Here is a 25,514-nt window from a genome sequence, read left to right on the forward strand (position 1 = left end):
ATGGATATGGCGAGAAACCAAAAACTAATTGGTTGGCTATGGTATGGTTATGGCGTTAGCGTTATGGTATGGCACCATTAATCGATTACCTTTATTTCCATAAGGTAGGTTCGATCAGTTGTTTTATCTGGTTATGGTTATAAGTCACCACAAATTAGCCCTTTAACCCTAACGCCATAGTCGTAACCATACCCAAAAAGATCAGCCGCCTTACTTGACTAAAGCCGGAGTCATTGGTGGCGTATGTCGTATCGCTGTATCCGTATCCCTAACGTAATCAGCTGTATATCGTTACGACGGTAAACCAAAACCCAATTGGTTGGCTACGATACGGTTACGACCTTAGCGGCACCAATAATCGATTGCATTGATTCTCATAAGGTTGGTCGAATCAGCTGTTAAAAGGTTACCGATACGGTTGCCGATAAAGCACCAATGTCTCCAGCTTAAATCGCAGCCAAAAGTTTTACAGTCTGCGTTCCATTCCGTTCAGTTTCGTTCACAAAGCGAATATCATGCAATGTAGGTATAAATTTCATTAAAACATTTGGAGTTTAGATAATTTATTTTATAAAGTAATTTTTAGAAAGATGGACATAGACTTAGAAAGTGAAGAAAATGATTTGGAGGGATTGCACCATTTTCCACCAGGTAAGCTCATTGTAAAATCAATCAAACTGCTCATTCATTATTATTCAAAATAACAAAATGTTTTTGACAACAAAGGAGAAAAGACAAGGACGAATTCTGTATTTGATTTATAGAATTTTATTATGGCGAAACATACAGTAGGTAACCATATTTGTATTAATAACAATAATAATTCTAGAGCAAAGTTATACAATACCCGTTGTTGTTGTTGTTGTTGGTGTTGTTGTAGCAGTGCTTCGCCCCATCCAATAGGTGTGACCGATAACAAATTCTCATAAATATCCTCTAACGGGAGTCCAAGGAAACTTGCTGTTTCAACAGGACGAACTATAATGAGAGGGGTGTTAGAGGCGTTGGTTCCACATTACAATTAAAGAGATGGTTGGTGCTATGTGGGGACACATTGCAAGCGGGGCATACATTTTGTATGTCTGGGTTGATTATGGATAGGTAAGAGTTTAACCTGGTACAGTATCCAGATCGAAGTTGAGCTAGAGTGACTCGTGTTTATCCCAGCGGGTTAGGGGGTCAGAATATTCCCGCGGTCGGTATACCTGTCGTAAGAGGCGACTAAGAAAGTAAGTTTTGGGTACTGTTTTTTGAGTACTGGATTCACCGGGCAATTCCTGGCATAAAGGTCCGACGCCTATTTGTGGAGTTCACCGAGGACCTGCTTGAGTTTCATACGGCCGAATTCTCAGGTGTTGCATTTCTTCAAAATGCTTACGGAGATGACTCCTTAAGCCCCTGGGCGGTGTTGGCTCATCAATCAGATGTCTGTTGGTTGCCCAGTTTTCTGGGTATTCAACAGGAACTGTTTGGTTAGCATTTCATTTCTCTCCCTAATGGGGAATATTCTCGCCTCATTATGTAGATGGTGTTCTGGGGACATAAGAAGACAGCCCGTGGTGGTTCTGAGAGCAGTATTTTGGCAGGCCTCTAGCTTCTTCCAGTGTGTAGTTTTTAGCCTTGGCGACCATATAGGGGACGCGTAGCATGCAATCGGCTGGCCAATTGCTTTGTAAGTGTAAATGAGCGTTTCTTTGTCTTTTCCCCAAGTACTGCCGTGTTCTGCGTTTGCATTGATAGCACAGATCTTCATACAGATAAGAAAAAAATAAAAAAAAGGTTTCCCTCAACTGCAAACGCAACTAAATTGTTTTTCTTTTTTGTAGTTGAACCATCGACACCCAATTCCAATATATCATCACCCACAACGGGCAATGATGAAGCCCTCTTTCACTCGCCATTATTTACACAATCAGTCGCCGAAAGTGGTGATCCCTTTTTGGGAATAATTGCGGGCATGGACAGTAAATTTAATAGTTCTAAAAGAGGCCCAGGACGTCCACGAAAAGATATACCTCAAAATAAGTGCATACAAAAGCGAAAAATTGCAGATTTTAATCAAAATTGCGATCGGAGTGTGTTTCCAATCGGAGCTCTTTCTTCATCGGAAAGCTCTAATACCGGATATCCAGATGAGAAAATATTGCACAACTTTGAAGAAATACCAAATATTGATAACTATCCCGGAAAATTATGTGCTTTATGTAATTTAGATGAAAGAAGTGCCTTGGGTCAAGGAGATTTTTTAAGATGGGAAATCGATACAGATAATTGCGAAAAGGCTGTACAATACTACAATGAAAATAAAGCTTGCAAAAGTTATGAAAGCCTAAGAAATAACGCAACGGACCAAATTGCTTATCGGCGTCAGAAAAGTTGTGTTAAAGGAAAATTATCTCAAAATGATTGTTTCAATGAGCTGGACAGAATTGGACACGCCGAACTAATCTCACTACGTGTTCTTTTAGATGGCACTTGCATATATTTACACCGTATGTGCCTTATGTGGTCACAAGGTGTTAGTGGCAAAACCAGTGAATTGAAATCGAGCATTGAATTAATAATTGCCAAAAGTTTAATGCAAAAGTGTTCGTTCTGTGGGCAATATGGTGCAAGCGTTATGTGTAAAATGAGTTGTACAAAAACTTACCATTTGCCATGTGCGGCTGCGTCTGGTGGTTTTCAAATAATGGATAACTTTACAGCTTTTTGCCTAGATCACATTGTACATGTTATGAATATATGTAAGTACTAGCTTTAAAGTAATATTCGATGTTGAAATTATAGCAATCTTTGTTTTTGACTTTAAAAAATATATTTTCGTATTTTTTCCTTGCTTGATAATTCCAGTGTGGGTTTAATACATTTTCTCCAATAAGTTTTAACTGCTTTAACAACAAAATACCTGGAACTTTAATAGGTTAAGGGCGACTTGTTGTTGTTGTTGTTGTTGTAGCGATAAGGACACTCCCCGAATGCCGACTATCTCGCGAACGATTTGGTATGACCACATGAACCTTCTAGGTCATCCCTCCCTCCACGCCCTAGATCCATAAGGAACTTGGGGTCGTCAGATCCTCGGCCATAATGAAAAGAATTCGCCACGGGTAGGTGAGGTTCTCAATTGCGTTGGAGAAGCTATATAGAGCGCTGGGAATCCCTTGAAAGGGTTGCGCTACACAACCTCTTGAATCAATTTGGTATTTTAGTCGCCTCTTAGGACTGGCATACCTGCCTGCCGCGGGTATATTCTAAGCCCCCTAACCCGCTGGGGTATATGGGCGACTTGAAAGTCTATGGTATTTCGCAGTTCGCGGGCATCGGCTTCGATAATTGGTCATGCATTTATAGGCGCTAAACTTGGCGGAGGTTTAAACGAACAATCCTGTAAATGTTGCAACTGAACGGGCAGAACTTTTAAAGAAAGAAGGACTAAGGATCGCTTAGTGGGAAAATTTGAATATAGTGCTTGCTAAAAAAATCGAAGAAGGCGAGTCTGTAGCAGGTCACATTATTGATTTTGAAAACCTTGTCAGGCAATTAAAGACCCGGGGGCTGCAGTAAGTGAAGAAGATTTATTAGCTAAATTTTTTCTTGACATTAGCTGAAAAATATTATCCGTTGGTAACCGCATAACAGAACTTGAAGAAAACTTCAGATAAAACTGATTGGGCTAGTGATGTAACAGATCGCAAATCAGTTCAAAAAATAAATGTAAGGCGCGATAACCTCCCAAGAGATTTTAGGCCGAACTTCTCTTCCAAATTGCGTCGTGCTCTTTTTAGTTTTTCCTACAAATTGACGGGACAGAACCTACTTGTTTTATGCCGGCTTAGAACGGCATCTGCAAGCAGATGCTTTTCATGGCAGAATTACACTCGGAGTGCTTGCCAAACATTGCCGAGGGGCGACACCGCTTAAACAAATTTTCTTCTAATCGAAAAAACTTGTTTCTAAAATTTTTATGTTGCCTTTCGCGGGGCGTGAACCCAGGATCTTCGGTGTGGATTGGGGAGCACGCTGCCATCACACCACGGCGGCCGCCGCAAATCAGTTACTGGATGTATATTTGAAGTATATGGGTGTACTGTTTCATGGTCAAGCAAAAAACAAGTAACTTTCGCTCTCTCCTCAAGTGAATCGGAGTACGTTGCCCTAAGCGCGGCTGCAGCAGAAGCTATATGGTTACATGAATTGCTGAAAAATCTAAAACAAGTCAACAATCAACCAGTTGAAATATTTGAAGACAATAGAGGCTGTATTGGAATGGCGAATACAGTTGTCGCAAGAAAACCTAAACATGTTGGCATAAAGCACAATTTTATCAGATATGCAGTTGTAAAGGGCTTAGTGAAGCTGACTTCAATACCACCTACAGAAGATCAACTTTCAGACGTATGCACGAAAGCACCAGATGCAATTAGAATGAAGATATTATGTTTCAAGATAGGATTGCAAGTTTGAGAAGGGGTTTTGAAAGTATAGCGATCTTTGATTTGATTTTTGACTAGAAAAAATATAATGTACAATTTTTTCATTGCGTGATTTTTCCTTTATATACATTGATTTTGGAAAAAGCTGTAAGGTGCGATATACATCCGAAGCGATTTAAGCCGTGCGTCTGCTATTTGCATCGTTCTCCTCTCAATTTTTCCTACGATATGTTTTATACTGACTCCGAACGGTATCTGCAAGGCAGATGAGTTTTCCTGAGAAGCTTTTGATGGCAGAAATACACTCGGAGTGCTTGCTCACTGCCGAGGGGCGACCCCGCTTAGAAACACTCTTTTTTAATTGAAAAAACTGGTTTCTAAAATTGTGATGTTGCTGTGCACGGGATGTGACCCCAGGATCGGCGGTGTGGTAAGCAGAACATGCTACCACCACACAAAGGCGGCCGTAATAACCAAACCAGTTTCAAAACTTTTTTTGAAACAATTCGAAAGTTGAATGAGTTTAAAAATTCTAATGAGAATTTCGAAACTTTTACTGAAAATTCCATAAACTTGTATCAGTGTAAATTTTTGTAGTGCGCCTTTAGTCTAAAAAGGTACACGTTTTAGCAAAGAGGATAAATATAATAAGAGCCACCAGTATGCTACGAGTGGCGAGTAATTCGCTGGAAATCAAAAATTTATACCGAATGTTTTCTATGAGGAAATGTGATTTTTGGAAAGAGAATTAATTAATTAATTAAATACAGTCGGAAAAATAAACACAAATACCGCACGAAAATGTATAGAAGACATTTATGCATATCTCGCTCAAAAAAAAAAAAAAAAAACAGAAAACATCGAGGAAATGGCTACAAAGTAACGAGTGACGTCTCTTATTATATTTATCCTCTTCGGTTTTAGGTCTTAAAATCACAGCTAATAATCATCATTTTGAAATCAAAAAATGTATGATATGCAAATAAAATTGAAAAGTACTTTTTCTTACTAACACGAATCCTACCTGTATTTTATTTGGAAAATATGTTTAATTTCTAGGTCCAGACGTTAACATTGCATGTCATAATTGTTCAACCGTAGAGGATATTTCAAAAATGATTATGTGCGCTACATGTGGTGAACATTTTCATACTACCTGCGTTGGTTTGATAAACACCCCAGGTAAATGTTATTTATTGCCGAATAATCGTTTTTTTCACATCGATGCCTGATATTATTTTAACAATCACCTTTTATTAAACTGGGTCGATTATTAACCGATATCGCGCCATCGATTTTTCGATAGGATTTGGGCTCAGAAAAAAAAGTTCCACTACGCATACTCAAAAAAAAAAAAAATTTCGAGCCTGCGAAAAAAAAATGGCGAAAGGGACCAAAACACTCTCCAAAACCCAAAAAATATTTTTTTTATTTTAAAAAACTGTTTTAAAAACGTTGGCGATAACAGTTTTTTGAAAAAAAAATTTTTGTTGTAAAAATGTTGGCGATAGCAGTTTTTGAACAAAAAAAAAAATAATTTTCGGTTTTGTTGTTCTGTTGTAAAAACGTTGGCGATAACAGTTTTTTGAAAAAAAAATAAATATTTTTTGGGTTTTGTTGATGTCTGTTGTAAAAACGTTGACGATAACAGTTTTTGAAAAAAAAATATTTTTTGGGTTTTGTTGATGTCTGTTGTAAAAACGTTGGCGATAACAGTTTTTGAAAAAAAAAAAATATTTTTTGGGTTTTGTTGATGTCTGTTGTAAAAACGTTGGCAATAACAGTTTTTTGAAAAAAAAAAAAATATTTTTTGGGTTTTGGGGATCGTTTTGGCCGAAAAATTTACCCTTTCGCCATTTTTTTTTCGCAGGCTCGAAATTTTTTTTTTTGGGTATGCGTAGTGGAACTTTTTTTCCTGAGCCCAAATCCTATCGAAAAATCGGTGGCGCGATATCGGTTAACTTTCGTCCATACAAATCGACCCAGATTACCTTTTATACCTTTAACGTACATTTTGAAGTTTTTTCATGCAAATTTGTGTAAAATTTCCGAATTCTTGACAAAGCTGTTTCAGTTATGTTAACTGAAAAATGCAGTTTTCGTTAATAAATCAGATAAATGCTTAACATTTAGAAACACGAGCTGGTTGGAATTGTTCGAGTTGTCGTAAATGCCAAATATGCAGAGAAGGTGACGGTGCCGAAGGGCGTTTTATCAAATGTGAACAATGCCAACGCTTATACCACACAACTTGCCTGCGGCCAGTAATATCATCTTTGCCGAAATATGGATGGAAGTGTAATGTAAGAATGTAATGTACATACATATGTGTATACATATACAACAGTTGTAATTATGCCATACGCCATTAGCAGCACAAAACAAATTTTATTAACTATGTATTATATTCTTTTATCTATTTTCGAATGTAATATGTACTTCTAAATTTGCAGTAAAAACCTTGTCCCGACGAAAACATTACAAACCAACGTCGCACTCACGGAAATAAATGTATTGTCATAGGACTTTTTGCAGTTTTCGCATAGTTTTGCTTAAGTAAATTAATTTTATTATATATTTTTTATAAAAACATGTACAACTTTGTAATAAAATGAATGTAAAAGATCTTACGCAAAATTCGAGTTCGAAACACGAATCTTCAGTAAAATTTGAAAATGTAAAAAAAATTTTTCTGAGTATGCAATTTTGTAGATCTGCAAATCTGTAGATATGCAGTTTTGTAATAAAAAAAGTGTTTATATTATTTTGGCAATTTGTTTTGTGAGCTGAGTTGAGCATATTCATCCTTATAAAAAAAATTTTGGTATTGAAGAAAATGCTCAATTGAGCTGACAAAAAAAATTTCGAAAAATCAGGAAATTTTTTAGGTGATTAATCACATTTTATTACACTAAAATTCAATGATCTAAAAAACAGCATTCTCAGAAAAATTCTAAGTGAAAATTCGTGTTTCGAATCTGAATTTTCGCAAAATTCGCTAGTGTTTTTCACTTTAGTAATATTAAAAAAAAAATAGCTAAAAATTCTTTGCTTTAGCAAAACTATGTAAAAACTGCAAAAAATTCTTTGTGCCAATACCTTTTTTTCGTGGTGTGATGGTAGCGTGCTCCGCCTATCACACCGTATGCCCTGGGTTCAACTCCCGGGCAAAGCAACATCAAAATTTTAGAAATAAGATTTTTCAATTAGAAGAAAATTTTTCTAAGCGGGGTCGCCCCTCGGCAGTGTTTGGCAAGCACTCCGGGTGTATTTCTGCCATGAAAAGCTCTCAGTGAAAACTCATCTGCCTTGCAGATGCCGTTCGGAGTCGGCATAAAACATGTAGGTCCCGTCCGGCCAATTTGTAGGGAAAATCAAGAGGAGCACGACGCAAATTGGAAGAGAAGCTCGGCCTTAGATCTCTTCGGAGGTTATCGCGCCTTACATTTATTTTTTTTTATATATTTCTTTTAATGAAAAAGTTGAAAGTTTTATATATACATATAGAGTAAGGCTCCAGTTTTGTAGTGCAATCAATTATAGTCTAACATAGTATATATTTGAAATCTCTTAATTTCGCATTAATTTTTACTATTATTCTTTATGAATTGTGTTTTAGATTTTCTTTCATGCAAAGGGTGCATCATTTTATTTTTATATGGAATAAAATCTCAAACAACCATCGAAATAAAAATATATTTAAAATCCATAGATATATTTCAAACTTAAACAGATTTAGCCCTGATTCACATATAACGAGATTATATTCATTTTCGTAGTTAACTCCTAATCATTAATTATATAACTAGAGTTCCCATAAACATTTTTCCCTTCGATAACACTATGCGACAAAATCAACTTTTTTTCTGTGTATTGGAATCAAACCAACTTTTTTGAGGAGATTGAGGCTTAAGTATAAAAAGTAATATCTCCGTTTTTCGAAGTTAGCCTCCAAAAAATAGATATCGGCTTTCGAAGTTCGAAATTCTACTTTTCGAAATTTTATTTTTTTGTTAACGCGTTCAGCAAATTAAAAAAGTAAAAATGTGGTCGTGGTCCGCTCTTTTCCCTTATTTAAATGGTTGCATTCTCTTTTTTGAGAAATTTAGTATAACAGCTGTTATACAAGGTGAAAAGAAGAGCTGTAAAACTGTGCAATCATTTGATATTTTATATCATTGATTTAAGAATGCTTTCTCTTCATTCATTCATTCTTTGCTAAGGAATGTGGCTTAAAAGTCAACCCATTCTTCATTCAGTAGTGGAAAAAAAGAATGCACTCCTTAACTCATTCGAAAAAAGAATGAAGTAATTGAATAAAACACAAACATTTTTCAACACAGAATAAGCATTCAAATGAATGCAGCCTTTGCTGAGTGTGCACACACTTTTCTAGTACCAATCAATTATGAAAAATGTCGTACATGCACAAAACCCCTCAAATATCACATTGTTGCATTTAATTAAAGCAACTTCAAAATATCACCACAAAAATTTAATTATTGTCCGTGATGACCTGTTTTTTCCATATTTAAATGACAATAAAGTACGAAGAAGTTAACTGGAGAAGTATTCATATTGAAATTTTCCTAAAAATTAAATAATAAAAAAGCAAATTAGAAATATTTCAACATCAGTGTGCCATATAAAAGGCTTGCATTAAAAAGTACTAGCCTACATTTGCACGTCCTCAATTGGTGATTAAACAATTGAAGAAAAGGCAATACATTATAAAAGCTTTTAAGTTCCTCCATATATTCTTCCTAGCGGTATATGGTCAAATACTGTATCTATACTGGTTTGTGAGTTAAGTGCAATAGCAATATGCTATTTTCTAAGAAAAATGTTCTTCTAAACACAATAGTTTGTAATTACAGCCATTTAAAGTAGGCTCTATAGGTAGTTGTAGCTTTTTTGATAGCAAGGAAAATATCTTTTAATACAAATCTGCTCAAGTAAGATAGAATTCAACCAAAACAATTTCAATCTTTTACCAATGCCGTGCAAATAGGCAGAGAGACTGTTCTCAACCACTCGGGTCCTATATTTATATTCCGTCAAACACTGTTAAAATATCAGCTGTAAAAAAACTGTAGTCCGATGAAGCCAGTCAATAAGAGTTTCTCCCAATGGAACATTTTTTTTTGTGGCACAGATGAAGGAAAACGGGGAAGGTGAATCAGGTGAATAGAAAAACCCTGAATCACCGTAGGACGATGCCATGGAAATAGACATATGTTTATCGAAATTTTTGGAATTAGCTATGGAAATAATGAAGCTCCAACGAAATCGCCGATGGACCTATGCACTTTGATGTATTTAAATTACTTAAACTCAAGTATCTGTTTTTGTTACATTATCGACAAAAAATATCCACAATTTACTATATTTGGTCAATGCACAATGTGTTCATTTACAAAATCCATTTTACAACAATAGCAAAATAAGTAGTAACATTTTGACATATAGCAAGAAAGCAATAGATTCTCTTTGCGAAGTTTCAGCCAAATTCGACTATATCTTCAAGCCTTTTGAATACTTTATATAATCAAGAGCCCTATGGTTTTATGTAAGCGAGAAACCAATCAACTCACAAGAGACTAATATTTTTTGATCTCACACGATTAATTAAAAAAATCAACCCATTTACGAAGTATACAAAATCTGCTATGAAGTACTATTTCTTGTATGTCTTATGTTCGGACACCATGAAAGTGATTTAAGACTTTCCTGGTTTATAATTTACTACTTGTTTGTTTGTTTTCGAAATGGTACCGTGTCTATATACCAGTAAATGCTTCTTTCTTTTCAGTTGCTCTTTAACAAACATAATAATTCATATTCAAAAATTATAAGCCGGCGTTAAGCTCATGAATTCTTAAATATTAAACTACTTGAATAATTAGATAGCCCCTATTTTTGCTATTGACCAATTTTACGCCTTTTTTGCACCCAACTCCTAAATTGATTTAACATATCTGATGGCAATGAAAGTATACAAAAAATAACCTTGGGAAAAAAGTATTTAGTACTGAATGGAAAAAAAGTGTGCATTCATTTCAAGTTTACATTCATTAAATGTTGGGAATGGTTCTTACAATCACACTCTATATTGAATTATATTTTACCATTCAATAACACACACACTTTAGCTTTGAGTTAAAGTATTTTAAGCCATTCAGGAATGGAGATTTATAATATGCAACCAAAAAATCACAAATTTTTAAAAGAATGCTGAGAGATTGCACACTCAATTGATTCAATCTTTTTACAGCTTTGGTGAAAAGTTAGATAGTCTCATGATATTGGCTACAATACTTTCATGTCTGCACTGGAATTACTCGTACTGTAATTTAAAAAAAAAAAAAAAAGAATTCAGCCATTCAAATAAAAGAAAACGTCGGACTACGACCACATTTTTACTTTTTTAATTTGCTGAACGCGTTAACAAAAAAACTAAAATTTCGAAATGTAGAATTTCGAACTTCGAAAGCCGATATCTATTTTTTGGAGGCTAACTTCGAAAAACGGAGATAGTACTTTGTCCGCATAAGCCTCAATCTCTACAAAAAGTGGGTTTGGTCCAATACACAGCCGGCTGTTGCACAGTATATAATTATAAACAAATTTTAGAGATGCGAATTTTTTTACAGAAAAAGTTCCACTTCTAGAGTGTAATCTAATTGGAAGCACAAAACAAAAGAGAAACGTGAACATTTTACAGAAAATAATCTAGTTCCCATGGATGGAATATATGTAAACCCGTAGATTATATATTGACGATTTATTGTAGATTAGGGCATGTGTAAACGTGGTCTTATGCCCAATTTTTCAGTGCAAGCTTCAGTTAACTAGAGTTTAAACCGGCCACTTTGGTCGCTTTACCTGCGAGGAGTTTAATGTGAATGAAAAAATTGGCAAGGTTCAAGTTTGCAGTGAAAAATCCGAGCTTAGCACCAAAACTGAATGGTTAAAACCTTGTCAAGTCCAGGGCTTAGACTCTTATTGATTGGACTAAAAACTAGGATCTCGAAACTTTCATGAATATTAAACACTTCCTGCATTGTTTCGGAAACCTTTTTGATATTGGTTTGCATGGTTTTCCTTTTAAAGTTCAATGATTTAAAAAAAAACGAAAATAGCTGTTTATTACCTTTGATGCTATTTTTGTGCGAAGAGTTGTGTGTATATTGGGATGGATAAAAAATAAGTTGCAAAAGATCGTCCCTTATGTTGCGTGGGTAGAAGAAAGTTGCCTCTTTTTATGCTCGTGAAATCGTTTTTATACTCAGCGTGCTTTGCAAACAGAGTATATTAACTTTGATTGGAGAACGGTTGGCTGTACAGTAGGCCGGGTCGATTTGTGGGGAGTCAAAAAAATCGCCCATTGCTCTGTGAAAATCATATTCTAGGGATCAAAATAAGAAACTTTGCCGAAGGAACCATACCTCTAAAACGAATTCTGGTGTCCCCCAATTTGGGTCGAACTTTTGGGTAGGGGCAAATTTTGAAAAATCCCACTTTGACCTATTTAGAGTGCTCCAATCGAGTCCAAATGTATGACCGACCCCCACTAACTTTGGAGGCCCGACCCACCGATGCCAGTGGCACAGCCCCTGTAACCCCCCTGTGGGTTCACCATACAAACATTTCAAAAAATTGCCGGTTTTGCACCTTACATGAAAAAATCAGCACAAACATATCCATACCAACTGAAAAGAGGTGCACCACTGCGTATACGTAACATTTTATTATTAATATATTTTATTGCAATAAAATAATTTGAAATGTTTGTATGGTGAACCCCCGGAGGGGTTCCAGGGGGTGTGCCACTGAAATCGGTGGGTCGGGCCTCCAAAGTTAGTGGGGGTCGGTCATACATTTGGACTCGATTGGAGCACTCTAAATGGGTCAAAGTGGGATTTTTCAAAATTTGCCTCTACCCAAAAGTTCTTCCCAAAATGGGGGACACCAAAATTCGTTTTAGAGGTATGGTTCCTTCGGCAAAGTTTCTTATTTTGATCCCTAGAATACGATTTTCACAGAGCAATGAGCGATTTTTAAATCGACTCGTCCTACTGTACAGGTATAAAGGAACCGGGATAGATATAGACTTCCATATATCAAAATCGTCAGTATCGAAAAAAAATGCGATTGACCCAAGTCCGTCCGTCCGTCTGTCTGTCTGTCCGTTAACACTTGAGTAACTATTCAGATATCTTCACCAAATTTGGTATACGAGCTTATCTGGACCCAGAATAGATTGGTACTGGAAATGGGCGAAATCGGATGATAACCACGCCCACTTTTTATATATAAAAAAAAATTTTAGTAAATAATACACCTACAATGTTGAAATTTGACTTGTGCACTGATATTGAGACTCTTGATAAAAAAAAAAATTTAAATGGGCGTGACCCCGCCCACTTGTGATAAAATAAATTTTACAAATATTATTAATCATAAATCAAAAATCGTTAAGCCTTTCGTAACAAAATTCGGCAGAGGTTGCCTTTACTATAAGGAATGCTTTGAACAAAAGTTAACGAAATCGGTTAAGGACCACGCCCACTTTTATATAAAAGAGTTTTAAAAGAGTCGTGGACGAATAAAATAAGCTATATCCTTGTATAAAAGAGCTTTATATCAATGGTATTTCATTTCCCAAGTAAATTTATAACAATAAATAGGAAAAACTTCAAATTTAAAAAAATGGGTGTGACACCGCCCTTTTTATGACTAAGCAATTTTCTATGTTTCGGCAGCCATAACTCGAAGAAAAATTAACGGATCGAAATGAAATTGTGTACACAAATTTTCTTTATAGTAGAAAATATTTCTAGTAAAAATGGACGAGATCGGTTAAAGACTACAGCAACTTAGATATAAAACAAGTTTAAAAGAGTCGTAGACGAGAAAAATAAGCTATAACTTAGCAAAAAATAGTTTTGAATCAATGATATTTCACTTATCAAGTTTTATTGTAAGAGGAAATGGGGAGACATTTTTTTTTTAAATGGGCGGTGCCACATGTTATGTAGAAAAGTAATTTATCTGAAATGAAACGTGCAATTGAAGCTCACGCTGAGTATATAATGTTCGGTTACATCCGAACTTAGACACCTTTACTTGTTTAAAGATAACTTGGTTATTTGGCGTCGGATAGTAAATGTTTATATACCATTATTTTGACACTGAGACACGCTTTATTTCCTTATAATGTACATTTGAGCTCTGAAGGACCATTTTCTTATGCACATTTTAGAGTTTATCTGTCCGATTTGTTGGGAACAAGAGTACGCTAGTCGTGTGCACATAGTTTTGTCTACTAAACGAGTTGTATTGCCTTAAAGCAGAGGCCGAAACTGTTATTCCTTTTATAATATAATTCCTTGCAAAACTATTAATTTTGTACTTTTAATATATTTGGATCAAGATAAAAATTATTTTCGGATTTTTATTCTTTGAGTCCGATAGAATTAGTTAAACTCGGACTTTTAAAAATAAAAGTCCGGAAATAAAAGTTAAATCCGGACTTTTATTTTTAAAAGTCCGAGTTTAACTAGTTCTATCGGACTAAAAAAATAAAAATAAAAATTTTACTTTTATATGTGGACTTTTATGGAAAAAGTTCGAAAAATAAAAAGGATGCATGATTTGACATGATATTGCTATAGGAATACCTGGGAACTCAAACATTTTCACCTAGGACAGTTTTTTGACCAGGACTTTTTCGACTCCGAAAAAAAAATAATTATTTTCCGTCCCTGCCTTAAAGTCAGGCATGCTTAACCAACGAACCGATACAATTTCGTTACGATAATCAACGTTAATAAACGAAACAAAGTCGTTTCGTTAATTAACGTTAATTATCGTAACTAAATGATAGCGGTTCGTTGGTTAAGCATGCCTGCTTAAAGTATGCTACTTGTTTCATCAAACTATGAAAAACTGACTATGCGAAATTTGACTGCTGAGCTTAAAGCGACATAAGAAGGAACAATAAACCCTTAAAACTAAAATAATAGCATATTTATTTTAAAAATCGGTTTCAAATAGCTAAGCTAAAATTAAAAGCAGCTTCGGCGGTATATACAAGGATTATTAAAAAATGACGAGATCCTTTCAACATAAGCTTTCAATTTAGGGGTGGTCTTTTGCATCTTTTGTATATCGAATGGGGATCGAACAACATGTTGTATATGCAAAAATACATACATACAACTTATTGGATATTTGTACTTTCATTTTAGCGATGCCGGGTCTGTACTGATTGTGGCTCGAGAACTCCCGGTGGTGGGACTTCTTCGCGTTGGCATTGCCATTACACAATTTGTGATTCATGTTATCAACAACGTAATAAGGGGTTCTCATGTCCGATTTGTCATAAAGCTTATCGAGCTTCTGCACATAAGGAAATGGTAAAATGTAATTTATGCCACAGGTAAATTCAAAGATTTAATATTTTAAGTGCATAGCCTCTTATTTTGCAAATATACGTAGTTGTTTGTAAAAATATGTCCAAAGGTGTAACGAAGCAAATGTTGAACAATAGTTAAAACCTTATTTCAAAAATACGAAGAAGTAAATAAACTTGAACATGAAAAATTGCAGGTTTTTAATTATCAAACGTGATTATACTATGTGTCTATACGAGGAATTTTCAGTTTCTCAATCAATACAACATAAAGTTACAAACCTTGCATCACGTTCCTCTCATTGTTCATATACATATTGTAACGAATTTAGCGAAATTCGCTTATTTGAAATCTTCTGCTAACGTTCGAATCGCTAAACTGTTGAATAAATCAGTCCAATATTCTGTATTGCAAAATGACCTTTATTGGCCTACTTTGGGAGTAGTACAATTATACTTCGCAACTGATAGCGTGTTTAAACCAAACTGATTACTCAGCATGCGCGGCTTTTATACTCTCCGTTGCTTCGTTCGCATATTTCTCCTAAGGTCTAGACGTTTCACCTTCTAGAAGTTTTGTCTCTTCTGCTTGGTTACCATCTGTATATATATATATTTGTATTTTATGTTTATCTTGTAGCCATATGCGGGTGTATGTGTGAGTAACTCCTTCGGCTGATGATTACATGTGTTTGTGAGTTTTTTCTCCGCGTTGCCTTGTATGTATGTGTGTAAATAATGATTGATTTGTTCATGTAGACAATAGTGGCAGCTTTATTGTTGTGCATTTATTTGGTGATGCTAATAGACGTCACAATATGTACATATTTTTTTAAATTAAAATTTACCGAAATTTGCAAAAATGGCTATGCATGTGCGAATACAATACATATCGAGCCGTAATCACCAAATTGACAAATGGTCGATTTTCCATTTGCATTAAAATGTAATTTTTTTTTCGCTAATGAATTTTGGCAATTGTGGGTCTATATGTACGATGTATGTCCATAGGTTATACATTAAATGAAAGTTTAAAGCAAGCTAATTTTTAATATAAACTATAGATTTGTACATAGTACGTGCGACGATGATGCCGACTTAATCAATTATCACAAGAAAAAGGAAAGTAATCCGGATTATGATTATATTTGTCCGCAGTGTAAAATTATGCCAATGGGTGAAAAGATTACAGCGAACCAAAACAATCACATTCGACCCGTTGAAGGTATATTCTTTTCTCAAGGAATTGATGATAATTTTATAAGAGAAATGGATATGGAAAACTTTCAAAAGGATATTGGCAGTGATTTTGTTGGCACAGAGTCGCAAACAACAAAAATTTTTCGAAAGAAGATTTTATTACGCGGTCGTGGAGGAAAATTTATGGGACAGAGTAAAAGCAATATTTTACCAAATATTGGAAAAAAACGTACTACAACAGTTCGCGGCAAGGGGCGTCAGCTTTTAATAAATTCTAATATTAATTTATCTACAAGCAATGAACGAACTGTGGCTATAAATAGATCAGATGATGGTTTGGCAATGGAACGAAAAATATTATTATGCTCTGCTAAGGATAAATTTTTACTATCACAAGATGTATGCGTTTTATGTGGATCGGCCGGTTTTGAAAAGGAAAGTTCACTTATTGCATGTGCACAATGCGGTCAGTGTTATCATCCATATTGTGTAAATATGAAATTGTCAAATGTTATATTGGAAAGGGGATGGCGTTGTCTAGATTGTACCGTATGCGAAAGCTGTGGCCAAAGGAATGATGAGGCTCGTTTGATACTTTGTGATGAATGTGACTTATCCTATCATATATACTGTGTCAGCCCTCCATTAGAAACGGTGCCACATGGAATTTGGAAATGTAAATGGTGTGCTGCATGCCAAAAATGTGGCCGTTTTTCTGCTTCAGTTAATCATATAATAACAAATCGCAATACAACAAACAACAATATTTTAGCATGTGAAAAATGTGCAAGTCAAGAAATATGTGCATATTGCAATCAAAAATATAATGAGGGTGAACTTATAATACAATGTAAGAATTGTGAACGTTGGCTACATTGTCGTTGTGATTCAATGCATAATGAAGAGGAAGCTCAAATATGTGATAATATTGATTATCATTGTATTTTGTGTCGACCAAAAGATAAATCATTAGCACAATATGTAGCATCAAAAACTTGTATAGTTAATAAACAGCCAACTGCGGCGGTTGTAAATGACAATGGCATTTTACAACAAAATAATGATATAGAAACTGCTACATTTTGGATAGATGGTGTGGGTATGAGTGAAAGAGGTGCTAATATGATTAAAGCATTAACATCAGATATTAAAAAGAAACGTAAAACGCGTACACCAAATGATGTACAAACTAAAGAATCTGGTATATTGGCAGCTATTGAATCGGTGGTGGCTGGTTCAAATGCAAATGTTGCAATTGATGAAAACGGCGAAACAGATCCATTAAAAAATAAAAATTTTGAACAATATAAAGATGGGATGATTTGGACTGGGGCAGACAACAGTGCTGCACCAGAAGGATTTTCCATAACAACAAATGATGAGGGCGTTACTATATTAAGAAAAAAGCGTCAAAGAAATTTACAAAAGATAGGTATTGGTGGATTTAGTGTACGAAATCGTGCTCTCAAAAAAGATGAATCTACGCATATATCGAATAGTAATAGCCTCACAGAATCGGAAAAGCGAAAAAAAGCTGCTCGAAAAAAACTCAAAAGTCGTTTAATTGAAGCTTATCCAGCATATTTACAAGAAGCATTTTTTGGGAAATCGTTACTTGAAATGAAACCACACAGCCAATTACCCACAGAAGATTCTGATGTATCAGATGAATTAACTGACCTCAATGATGCCTTATTTAATGAAGAAAAACATAATTCTTTAACACAAATTGTAATACCAAATTCAGCAACTATATCGCACAGCACTCTGAACGAATCTGTAAATATGAACATTATTAAGTGTGACACCGATTTAGATAAAAGCGCAAATAGTGTGAATGGTATGGAAAAAAACAGTATGATGTCTAATGTTATGAAAGATATTTCAAATGGGGATCTTTTAACATCGTCGACGTTTATTGAATCAAAGAAAACTGCTATACATGCTGATGATAAAATTAACCAAGGTAAAACTTCCAATTGCCTGTATACATACATATATTTATGTATCATATACATTAGGGCTGGTCAAATTGTGTGGGGGAAAAAAAACTTCAGGTGCACATCCAGTTTCTGAATCTATGGGTCATACTGAGTAATATTTTCCATGGGACCATGGGACTCTAATTTTGTTAGAAAATATTTTTTTTTAAGTAAAATATTCGTCGATTTTTGCAACAAATTCGTCGTATTTCTCCAAAAACAAGCGCTAAAATGCGAAAAATAGGAAAGCGCCCATAGCGACGAATATTTTACTTTTCCATATTGCAAATTCAATTTTTAAATAGCCCAAAATATTTTCTAACAAAATTAGCTATGGTCGCATGGGCAATATTACTCAGTATGACCCATAGATTCAGAAACTGGATGTGCTTTTTCAACAATAAATTTGACCCACCCTAATATACATATATGTATAATTACAAGTGAGAAAGTAAAAATTGAATTTCGTTCGCTTTTAGGTCCCTTTATAACGGATACCTCAAACGAATTGTGTATGTCAACTTCTATTTCGAAAAGTCAAGTGAGTATGTTAGTCCATTTATATTCTTCTATTGTGTTATACGTATTTCTAACAATATCATTTGAATTTTACTTAATGCCTCTACATTTATGTCTATTGTATTTTTGAAGATGAATGTTGCTTCTGATGACTTTGAAGTGAAACGATTATATCATGAGCCACAACAAGCAACAGATTTCAGGTAATGGATTAAATTATTTGTATTAGAAATAAGAGTTAAATTGGTGCAGAATTAAAAAATAAGCACATACAAACATATGTAAAATGTGCCTTCCGGGCTTGAACATTTACCTTATAAGGAGTTCAATTATTAATAATAATACATTTTCTGCACGATGTAAAAGCAGCGAAACTGTGATTTTCTAAATTTTTTCTATATCTAGTTTTCGATTTACACTTTTGCATAGTGGTAAATACTTACAAAGAAGTAATTTATTTACTCAGATAATGTCACACGAATGATATGAACATTAGGGTGGGTCGATTTGTATGGACGAAAGTTAACCGATATCGCGCCATCGATTTTTCGATAGGATTTGGGCTCAGGAAAAAAGTTCCACTACGATACCCAAAAAAATAATTTTCGAGCCTGCGAAATTAAATTTTTTTTTTTTTTACTTTGTTAAGGTTTTTTCATGACCTACTAAAAAATTTTTCATATGTATAACCTGTCCGACCCAAAAACGTTGTAATAACAGTTTTTTGAAAAAAAAAATGTTGAAAATTTTACAATGAAATGAAATTTTTTTTAGTAGGTCATGAAAAAAAAATCCTTAAAAATCAAAGTCGATAAAAAGTAAAAAAAAAAAAACGAAATTTCGCAGGCTCGAAAATTAGTTTTTTGGGTATGCGTGGTGGAACTTTTTTTTTTCCTCAGCCCAAATCCTATCGAAAAATCGATGGCGCGCTATCGGTTAAAAATCGACCCAGTCTGATGTACATATCTTCTTACTGTATTTTTTTATACATATATATAGCTCGAATAAAAAGGGGCCAATTTTAGGAAAACGTCGATAAAAGTTCTGCGTGGCCAGATAAATTAATGAATTCACAAAAACATACAAACAAGTTGATTTATGTAACGCATTTTGTAAGGTGTAAACGTTTTTTTTTTTTTGTTAAAGTCCTGGCGATTTTTTGTTAGTTCTACTTATGTACGTTAAAAGTTTTTGCACTAGTTCACCAATTTCAATTGATTTTTGCATTAGTTGTTGTTGTTTTAGCGATAAGGACACTCCCCGAAGGCCTTGGGGAGTGTTGTCGTTGTTGATGGGCATTTACCGGATGCAGATCCGGTACGTTCCGGTACCAAGCCTGACCATCTCGGGAACGATTTGTTATGACCACATGCGACCTTCTAAGCCATACCGCCCTCCCACCCCCTAGATCCATGAGGAGTTCGTGGTCGCCAGAGCCTCGGGTGTTAATGAGACAGGATTCGCCACGGATAGATGAGGTTGACAATTGGGTTTGGAGAGGCTATAAATTGCGCTGGCAACCTGCACTTGAATATGGTATTTTAGTTGCCTCTTACGACAGGCGTACCTACCGCGGGTATATTCTAACCCCCCCCCCCCCCCCCCTAACCCGCTGGGGGTTGCTTCTAATTAATTTTGCATTAGTTCACCAATTTAAGTTACTTTCAGGTGGAACCTCTCTTGTTAGCATCTTTTTTGAGCCAAAAATAAATAAGCTATAGAGATATTGATTTTATTTGAATCCATTTAACTGTTTTTGCTTAGTAAGTAATTAAACTGTTACACATATTTGAGGAAGGAGGGCTAGTACCACGACCACTTCCAATGGGTTAAACGCCTCCAACAACAAGTATATCGCCAGAACGAGAATACATAGCGACATTCTGTTCTACCAAAACCCGTCAAAAAAAGGGATTGACTCTTTACATAAAAAAATGATAGCGCGAGAATATAGCCTTTACAAAACACCATCAGCCCAACTCTAAATATTCCCTCGGAATTTTGTTCTCGTGGATTTTTTTTATTACCGCGGAAAAATTCCTCCAATTCTTCTCTCCTAGGGAGAACAATAATTGGGGAATAGGAATTTCGAATTTTCGAAGTCAGCTGTTTTGTCAATTGAAATTTCGTTGCGCATTTCTTATTTTGTTTAAAAAATTTAAAAGTTTAATTATTGTTGCGAATTTGTTTGAAATTAAGAAATAAAATATAAACAATGTACAGTATTGCATTTTATATGGTATTCACTGAAATGAGTAATGTATTGGTGTTACAGCAACATCAACAGAGGAGCATAAGAAGAAGAAGACGGCGGGATAACAAAAATCCGCTGGAGTTGCCTGCTTTTTAAAAAATCCTTGTGCAATTTCTGGATGACTGCATCAAATATACCAAGAGCTCTTCCGTTGCTTATGATATACTTTTCGACTTAAAATAAAGGGCAATACGGGCAGGCAATACCCGCTTAACTCATACAAATAGACAACATTGGTTAATTCGTTGTAGTTCTATAAATAGAACAAAAAACAGCAACAATACCTGTTTCTTTGAAACCGCCTTACCAACAAGCATAATTTTAACACATAATTACATACGAAGTATGTAGTGTGTAAAAGAATACAATATGCAAAGAAGACAATTGGGAAAAACTTTACAACAACTAAGGCATGACGTGGCTGAATACGTTGTAACACTTCAACCATCGTAGGAGTGCGGGTTTAAATCCCACTCCCGGGAGAAAATGCTTTGAAGAGATTTACAAGGTATAATCGAAAAGCTGTCGCCTTGCCCGTCTTGATGTCACGCTGTTTAAATTTTTCCCAAATTATTAAATAAATTAAAATAAAGAATATTGTGGTAGAATGTACATATTGTAACAAATTTAGAGAAATTCCGCTTTTTCCACCCTATACTAACGTTCGAATCGTTAAAATCGTTAAAAAATAAAAAAACTACTACTTTAAAAATACTTCACAATAACACTTATACTTCACAACCAATAGCGTGCTTAAATCAAACTGATAACTGACTACTCAGCTTTCGCTGCTTTTATACTCTCTGTTGCCTCGTTCAACCATTTCTCCTAGGGTCTAGTAACTTCGCGAACTTCACGCCTGGTTATCAACCATATGTATATGTACATGTATATTTGTAGTTTATAGTCTCCCGCATAGCCATATGCATGTGTATATGTGAGTACTACTTCGGCTGATGGTGAGTATATCTCTGCTGCCTTGTGTGTACATGATGATTGATTTGTTTACGTACATACTGCTTATTATCGGCTTAGTGATACTAATATTCGTACAAATAAGTGTTATTTCTTAAAAGAATCAATTTACTTTAACGGTTTTTTGCATTCCCTTTAATTCAACAAGTGAAAAAACTCCTAAGAAATGACAGAGAAATCTCCCTCTCACTCACATTTATAATACCTACTTTTCTCCCATAACCGGTTTCCGCTTTTTCGAACATTGTTTAGAATAGGAGGAAAGGGAGAAGTGAAAAAACTCACAACGAATGTTTATTTAGAATAGGAGGAATGGGGGAAGGGAAAAACTCGCAAGGAATTTTTGTTTATAATTGGGCTGCATAGAAACTGTTGATGGGAAATGTTTTAATCAGCAAACTTTAGAAGAAAAATTAGCTACTACAATTCTCTAAATAATTTGAGGTCGCGAAAAAGTGAACTTTAAGTGGCTCAAGTTATGCTCTACATACTTTTAGATTATTCTTTCAACATTTTAATTTTAGTACCTGGGCGACCGAGCTTTGCTCGGCAATCTTCGAGTATGCCGCATAACTTACTTTGTTCTACATGTCATCATTAATCAAAATCTACTTATTTTATATGCACCCACGGTGCCTTGATATTGCATTTCAATTTTATTAGCGTGTATGAAATTTAGAAAATTAAGTCGAATCATGTGTAAGATTTTTTTACGAAGATTTTTAGCCTTAGTGTTCTTCTTTAAAGCTTTAATAGAATATGAGTAAGTAGAGTACTATTTCGTCTAACTACCCCAACCCTAAACCCTACCTAAAAAAGTCCCTATTTTAATGCGGAGTGAAATACCTTTCGTTTGATACCCATATCGGCATATCTCATGCAATTTTTTTTTAATTTGGAATAGGTGGCAACACTAAATGGCAGCCCTACTCAAAAATGACCCTATTGTAATGCGGACTGAAATACCTTTCCTTTGATACCCATATCACTTTTTTTAAATTTCGAATAGGTGGCAACCCTAAATGGCAACCCCACTAAAAATTGTCCCTATTGTAATGCGGAGTGAAATACCTTTCGTTTGATACCCATACGGCATATCTCATGTAATTTTTTTTCAATTTCCAGTAGGTGGCAACCCTACTCAAAAATGTCCCTATTGTAATGCGGAGTGAAATACCTTTCGTTTGATACCCATATCGGCATATCTCATCCAATTTTTTTAAATTTCGAATAGGTGGCAACCCTAATTGGTAACCCTACTCAAAAATGTCCCTATTGTAATGCGGAGTGAAATACCTTTCGTTTGATACCCATATCGGCATATCTGGTAAAATGTTTTTTTTTTCGAATAGGTGGCAACCCTAAATGGCAACCCTATTCAAAAATTTCCCTATTGTAATGCGGAGTGAAATACCTTTCGTTTGATACCCATATCGGCATATCTCATGCAATTTTTTTTTTAATTTCGAATAGGTGGCAAATTTGTGAAACATTCTGAGTGGCAACACCTAGGTAGAAAGCCTTACAAGGTGATACATTATCTCTGTGCCAAATTTCATTTAATTCGGTTGAGCTGTTCCCGAGATCGTTCGGCTATACAAACAAACAATAACTGCTCGTTTAAAGTTATAAGATAAGTAATACACCTTTTCCAGTTTAAGTTCAGAAATTTACAACTCAAGTTCAGAAAATTACAATTCAAGTTCAGAATTTCCAATTTAAATTCAGAAATTTACAATTCAAGTCCAGATTTTCCAATTCAAGTTCAGAAAATTAAAATTCAAGTTCAGAAATTCCAATTAAAATTCAGAAAATTATAATTCAAGTTCCGAAAATTACAATTCAAGTTCAGAATTTTCATTTCAAATTTAGAAAATTACAATTCAAGTTCAGAAAATTGCATTTCAAGTTTACAAAATGACAATTCAAATTCAGTAAATTATAATTAGGGTGTTATTTTTCAAAAGTTATTCCAATTCATAATACGTAATGCAATACTTATATGTTATTTGCGGAAGTGTTGATGCTTAGTTGACAATGGTGGCTTGGATATATACTGTACCCCAAGTTTTCTCCAAGGCGTGTACATCCCGAGTTAAGAAATAAGACGGAGGATAACTCTTTGCAACAAGTGAAAGAGGACGCAAAAGTGAGCAAAATTGTTTTAAGTGAGTTAAGGAGTCCAATGCTTTCTTAACAGATAGTAGGCCTTCGTATCCTTGAATCAGATTATTAGCGCTAACATTTACCATGTTACATACTTTAATTGCAATTGCATGAAATAAAAAATTCCTGACAAATATTCTGAACTTGAATTGTAATTTTCTGAACTTGATTCGTAATTTTCTGAACTTGAATTGTAATTTCCTGAACCTGAAATTAATTTTTCTGAACTTGAATTGTAATTTTCTGAACTTAAATTGGAATTTCTGAACTTCAATTGTAACTTTCTGAATTTGAATTGTAAATTTCTGAATTTAAAATGGAATTTCTGAACTTGAATTGTAAATTTCTGAACTTAAACTGGAAAAGGTGTAGTATTCGATAAACCGAAAAAACTGATGGTCCAAAAAAGCTGCGCCATACGTTATTATTATTATTAAGCATGCGAAGCACTGCGACCTTTGTGCAAATCTATTGTGCATGACCTTTCTGCCTAATTTTGTATGTGAAGGCTTTTGATGTATCTAAGTACCTGTTCAGGCTTTTTACTCCATATCACATAGGGATTAAGAGTCAAACCACGTAGATGGGATAGTGTCTGCCTTGCCAGAGAGACGCATTCGCAGAGAATGTGAACCGGCGTTTCATCCACCTTTGAGTATCGGATAGATTTAACTTACTTTGGTGATATCGTAGACCACAGTGTCCCGTGTAGTACCCAGTGAGAGTTCTTAGGTCCTCCCTGCTTAGATTAATGAGTTTGGCTGATACGTTGCCGGAAGTATAAACAGTTTGACCTGTCTTTGCCCTGGGCAGTCAATCCAGCGACGTCTGAATGGTTTTGTTTTCCATTTACTTGTGGTTTCCCTGGTGTGTGCTTTTGTGTGTCCATAAAGGGTCTCTGGACAATAGAATGCTGCTATAGCACATTGCTTTGCTAGGTAATCTGCATGTTCATTACCTTCATATCCCTGATGTTCGGGAACCCATCCTAACAAAACCTTGTTTTGGCTCCCAGGTCATTAAGGATTTCAATGCAGTCATCCAGCAAGACTAGTTACAACCAAAAGGCGTCAGGTATCTGGAGGGCAACGTTATAAGACACACTAACGTAGTGGCATTCATCCCATGAGCACGGTTCGGATGACACTTGGAAGTACCGGTTTTATCGAGTTATCCTCTCTAGATCCGCCATATTTGTTAACAAAGAATGGGCACCTTATTCAGGGTGTGACTCTTCGCCACGTATGGCCGGTCTTGAGCTAAGAATAGCCCCTGTTTACAGGAAAATTGGCCCTGAGTGAGGAAAAGTGGTTCAGATGGGAGCTGGGAGAAGAAGGAAAATCTGGTTATAGGGAGGAGGAAATGGTCACCGCTCGCATTCGCCGCCGAAGCGTTACTAGGTGTCACCGCGAGGAGGCTCCGCCCCAATATGGGGGGAGGGTGCAAGCATCTACGTGTCCACGTTTTGGGATGACGCCGGTGTGTGCAAGGCGGAACATCCCCCATCCCCTGCGCCATACGTTAATTTTTCGTCTAACCCGCCTGTTCTATGAATCATTCCAATATTT

At 35.3% G+C, this 25,514-nt stretch overlaps 1 protein-coding gene across 4 annotated transcripts in view; it reads left to right on the plus strand.

Moving 5' to 3' along the window:
* The first annotated feature begins 411 nt into the window (after window positions 1-411).
* The window catches only part of Lpt (Lost PHDs of trr), a 44,538-nt gene continuing 19,435 nt past the window's right edge, over window positions 412-25,514 (plus strand). For 3 of the 4 annotated variants that reach the window (XM_067770825.1, XM_067770827.1, XM_067770828.1), the window contains exons 1-9: window positions 499-526; window positions 587-651; window positions 1,827-2,744; window positions 5,493-5,615; window positions 6,567-6,736; window positions 14,687-14,877; window positions 15,915-18,016; window positions 18,512-18,573; window positions 18,684-18,754. In XM_067770825.1, coding sequence (XP_067626926.1) covers window positions 516-526; window positions 587-651; window positions 1,827-2,744; window positions 5,493-5,615; window positions 6,567-6,736; window positions 14,687-14,877; window positions 15,915-18,016; window positions 18,512-18,573; window positions 18,684-18,754 — 3,713 coding nt within the window. In that variant the 5' untranslated portion in view covers window positions 499-515. Of the gene's footprint in view, window positions 527-586; window positions 652-1,826; window positions 2,745-5,492; window positions 5,616-6,566; window positions 6,737-14,686; window positions 14,878-15,914; window positions 18,017-18,511; window positions 18,574-18,683; window positions 18,755-25,514 lie in introns of all 4 variants that reach the window. The other variant, XM_067770826.1, reaches the window with a different exon arrangement.

The sequence above is a fragment of the Eurosta solidaginis genome, chromosome 3, assembly GCF_040869045.1.
Source record: "Eurosta solidaginis isolate ZX-2024a chromosome 3, ASM4086904v1, whole genome shotgun sequence".
Taxonomy (NCBI): Eukaryota; Metazoa; Arthropoda; class Insecta; order Diptera; family Tephritidae; genus Eurosta; species Eurosta solidaginis.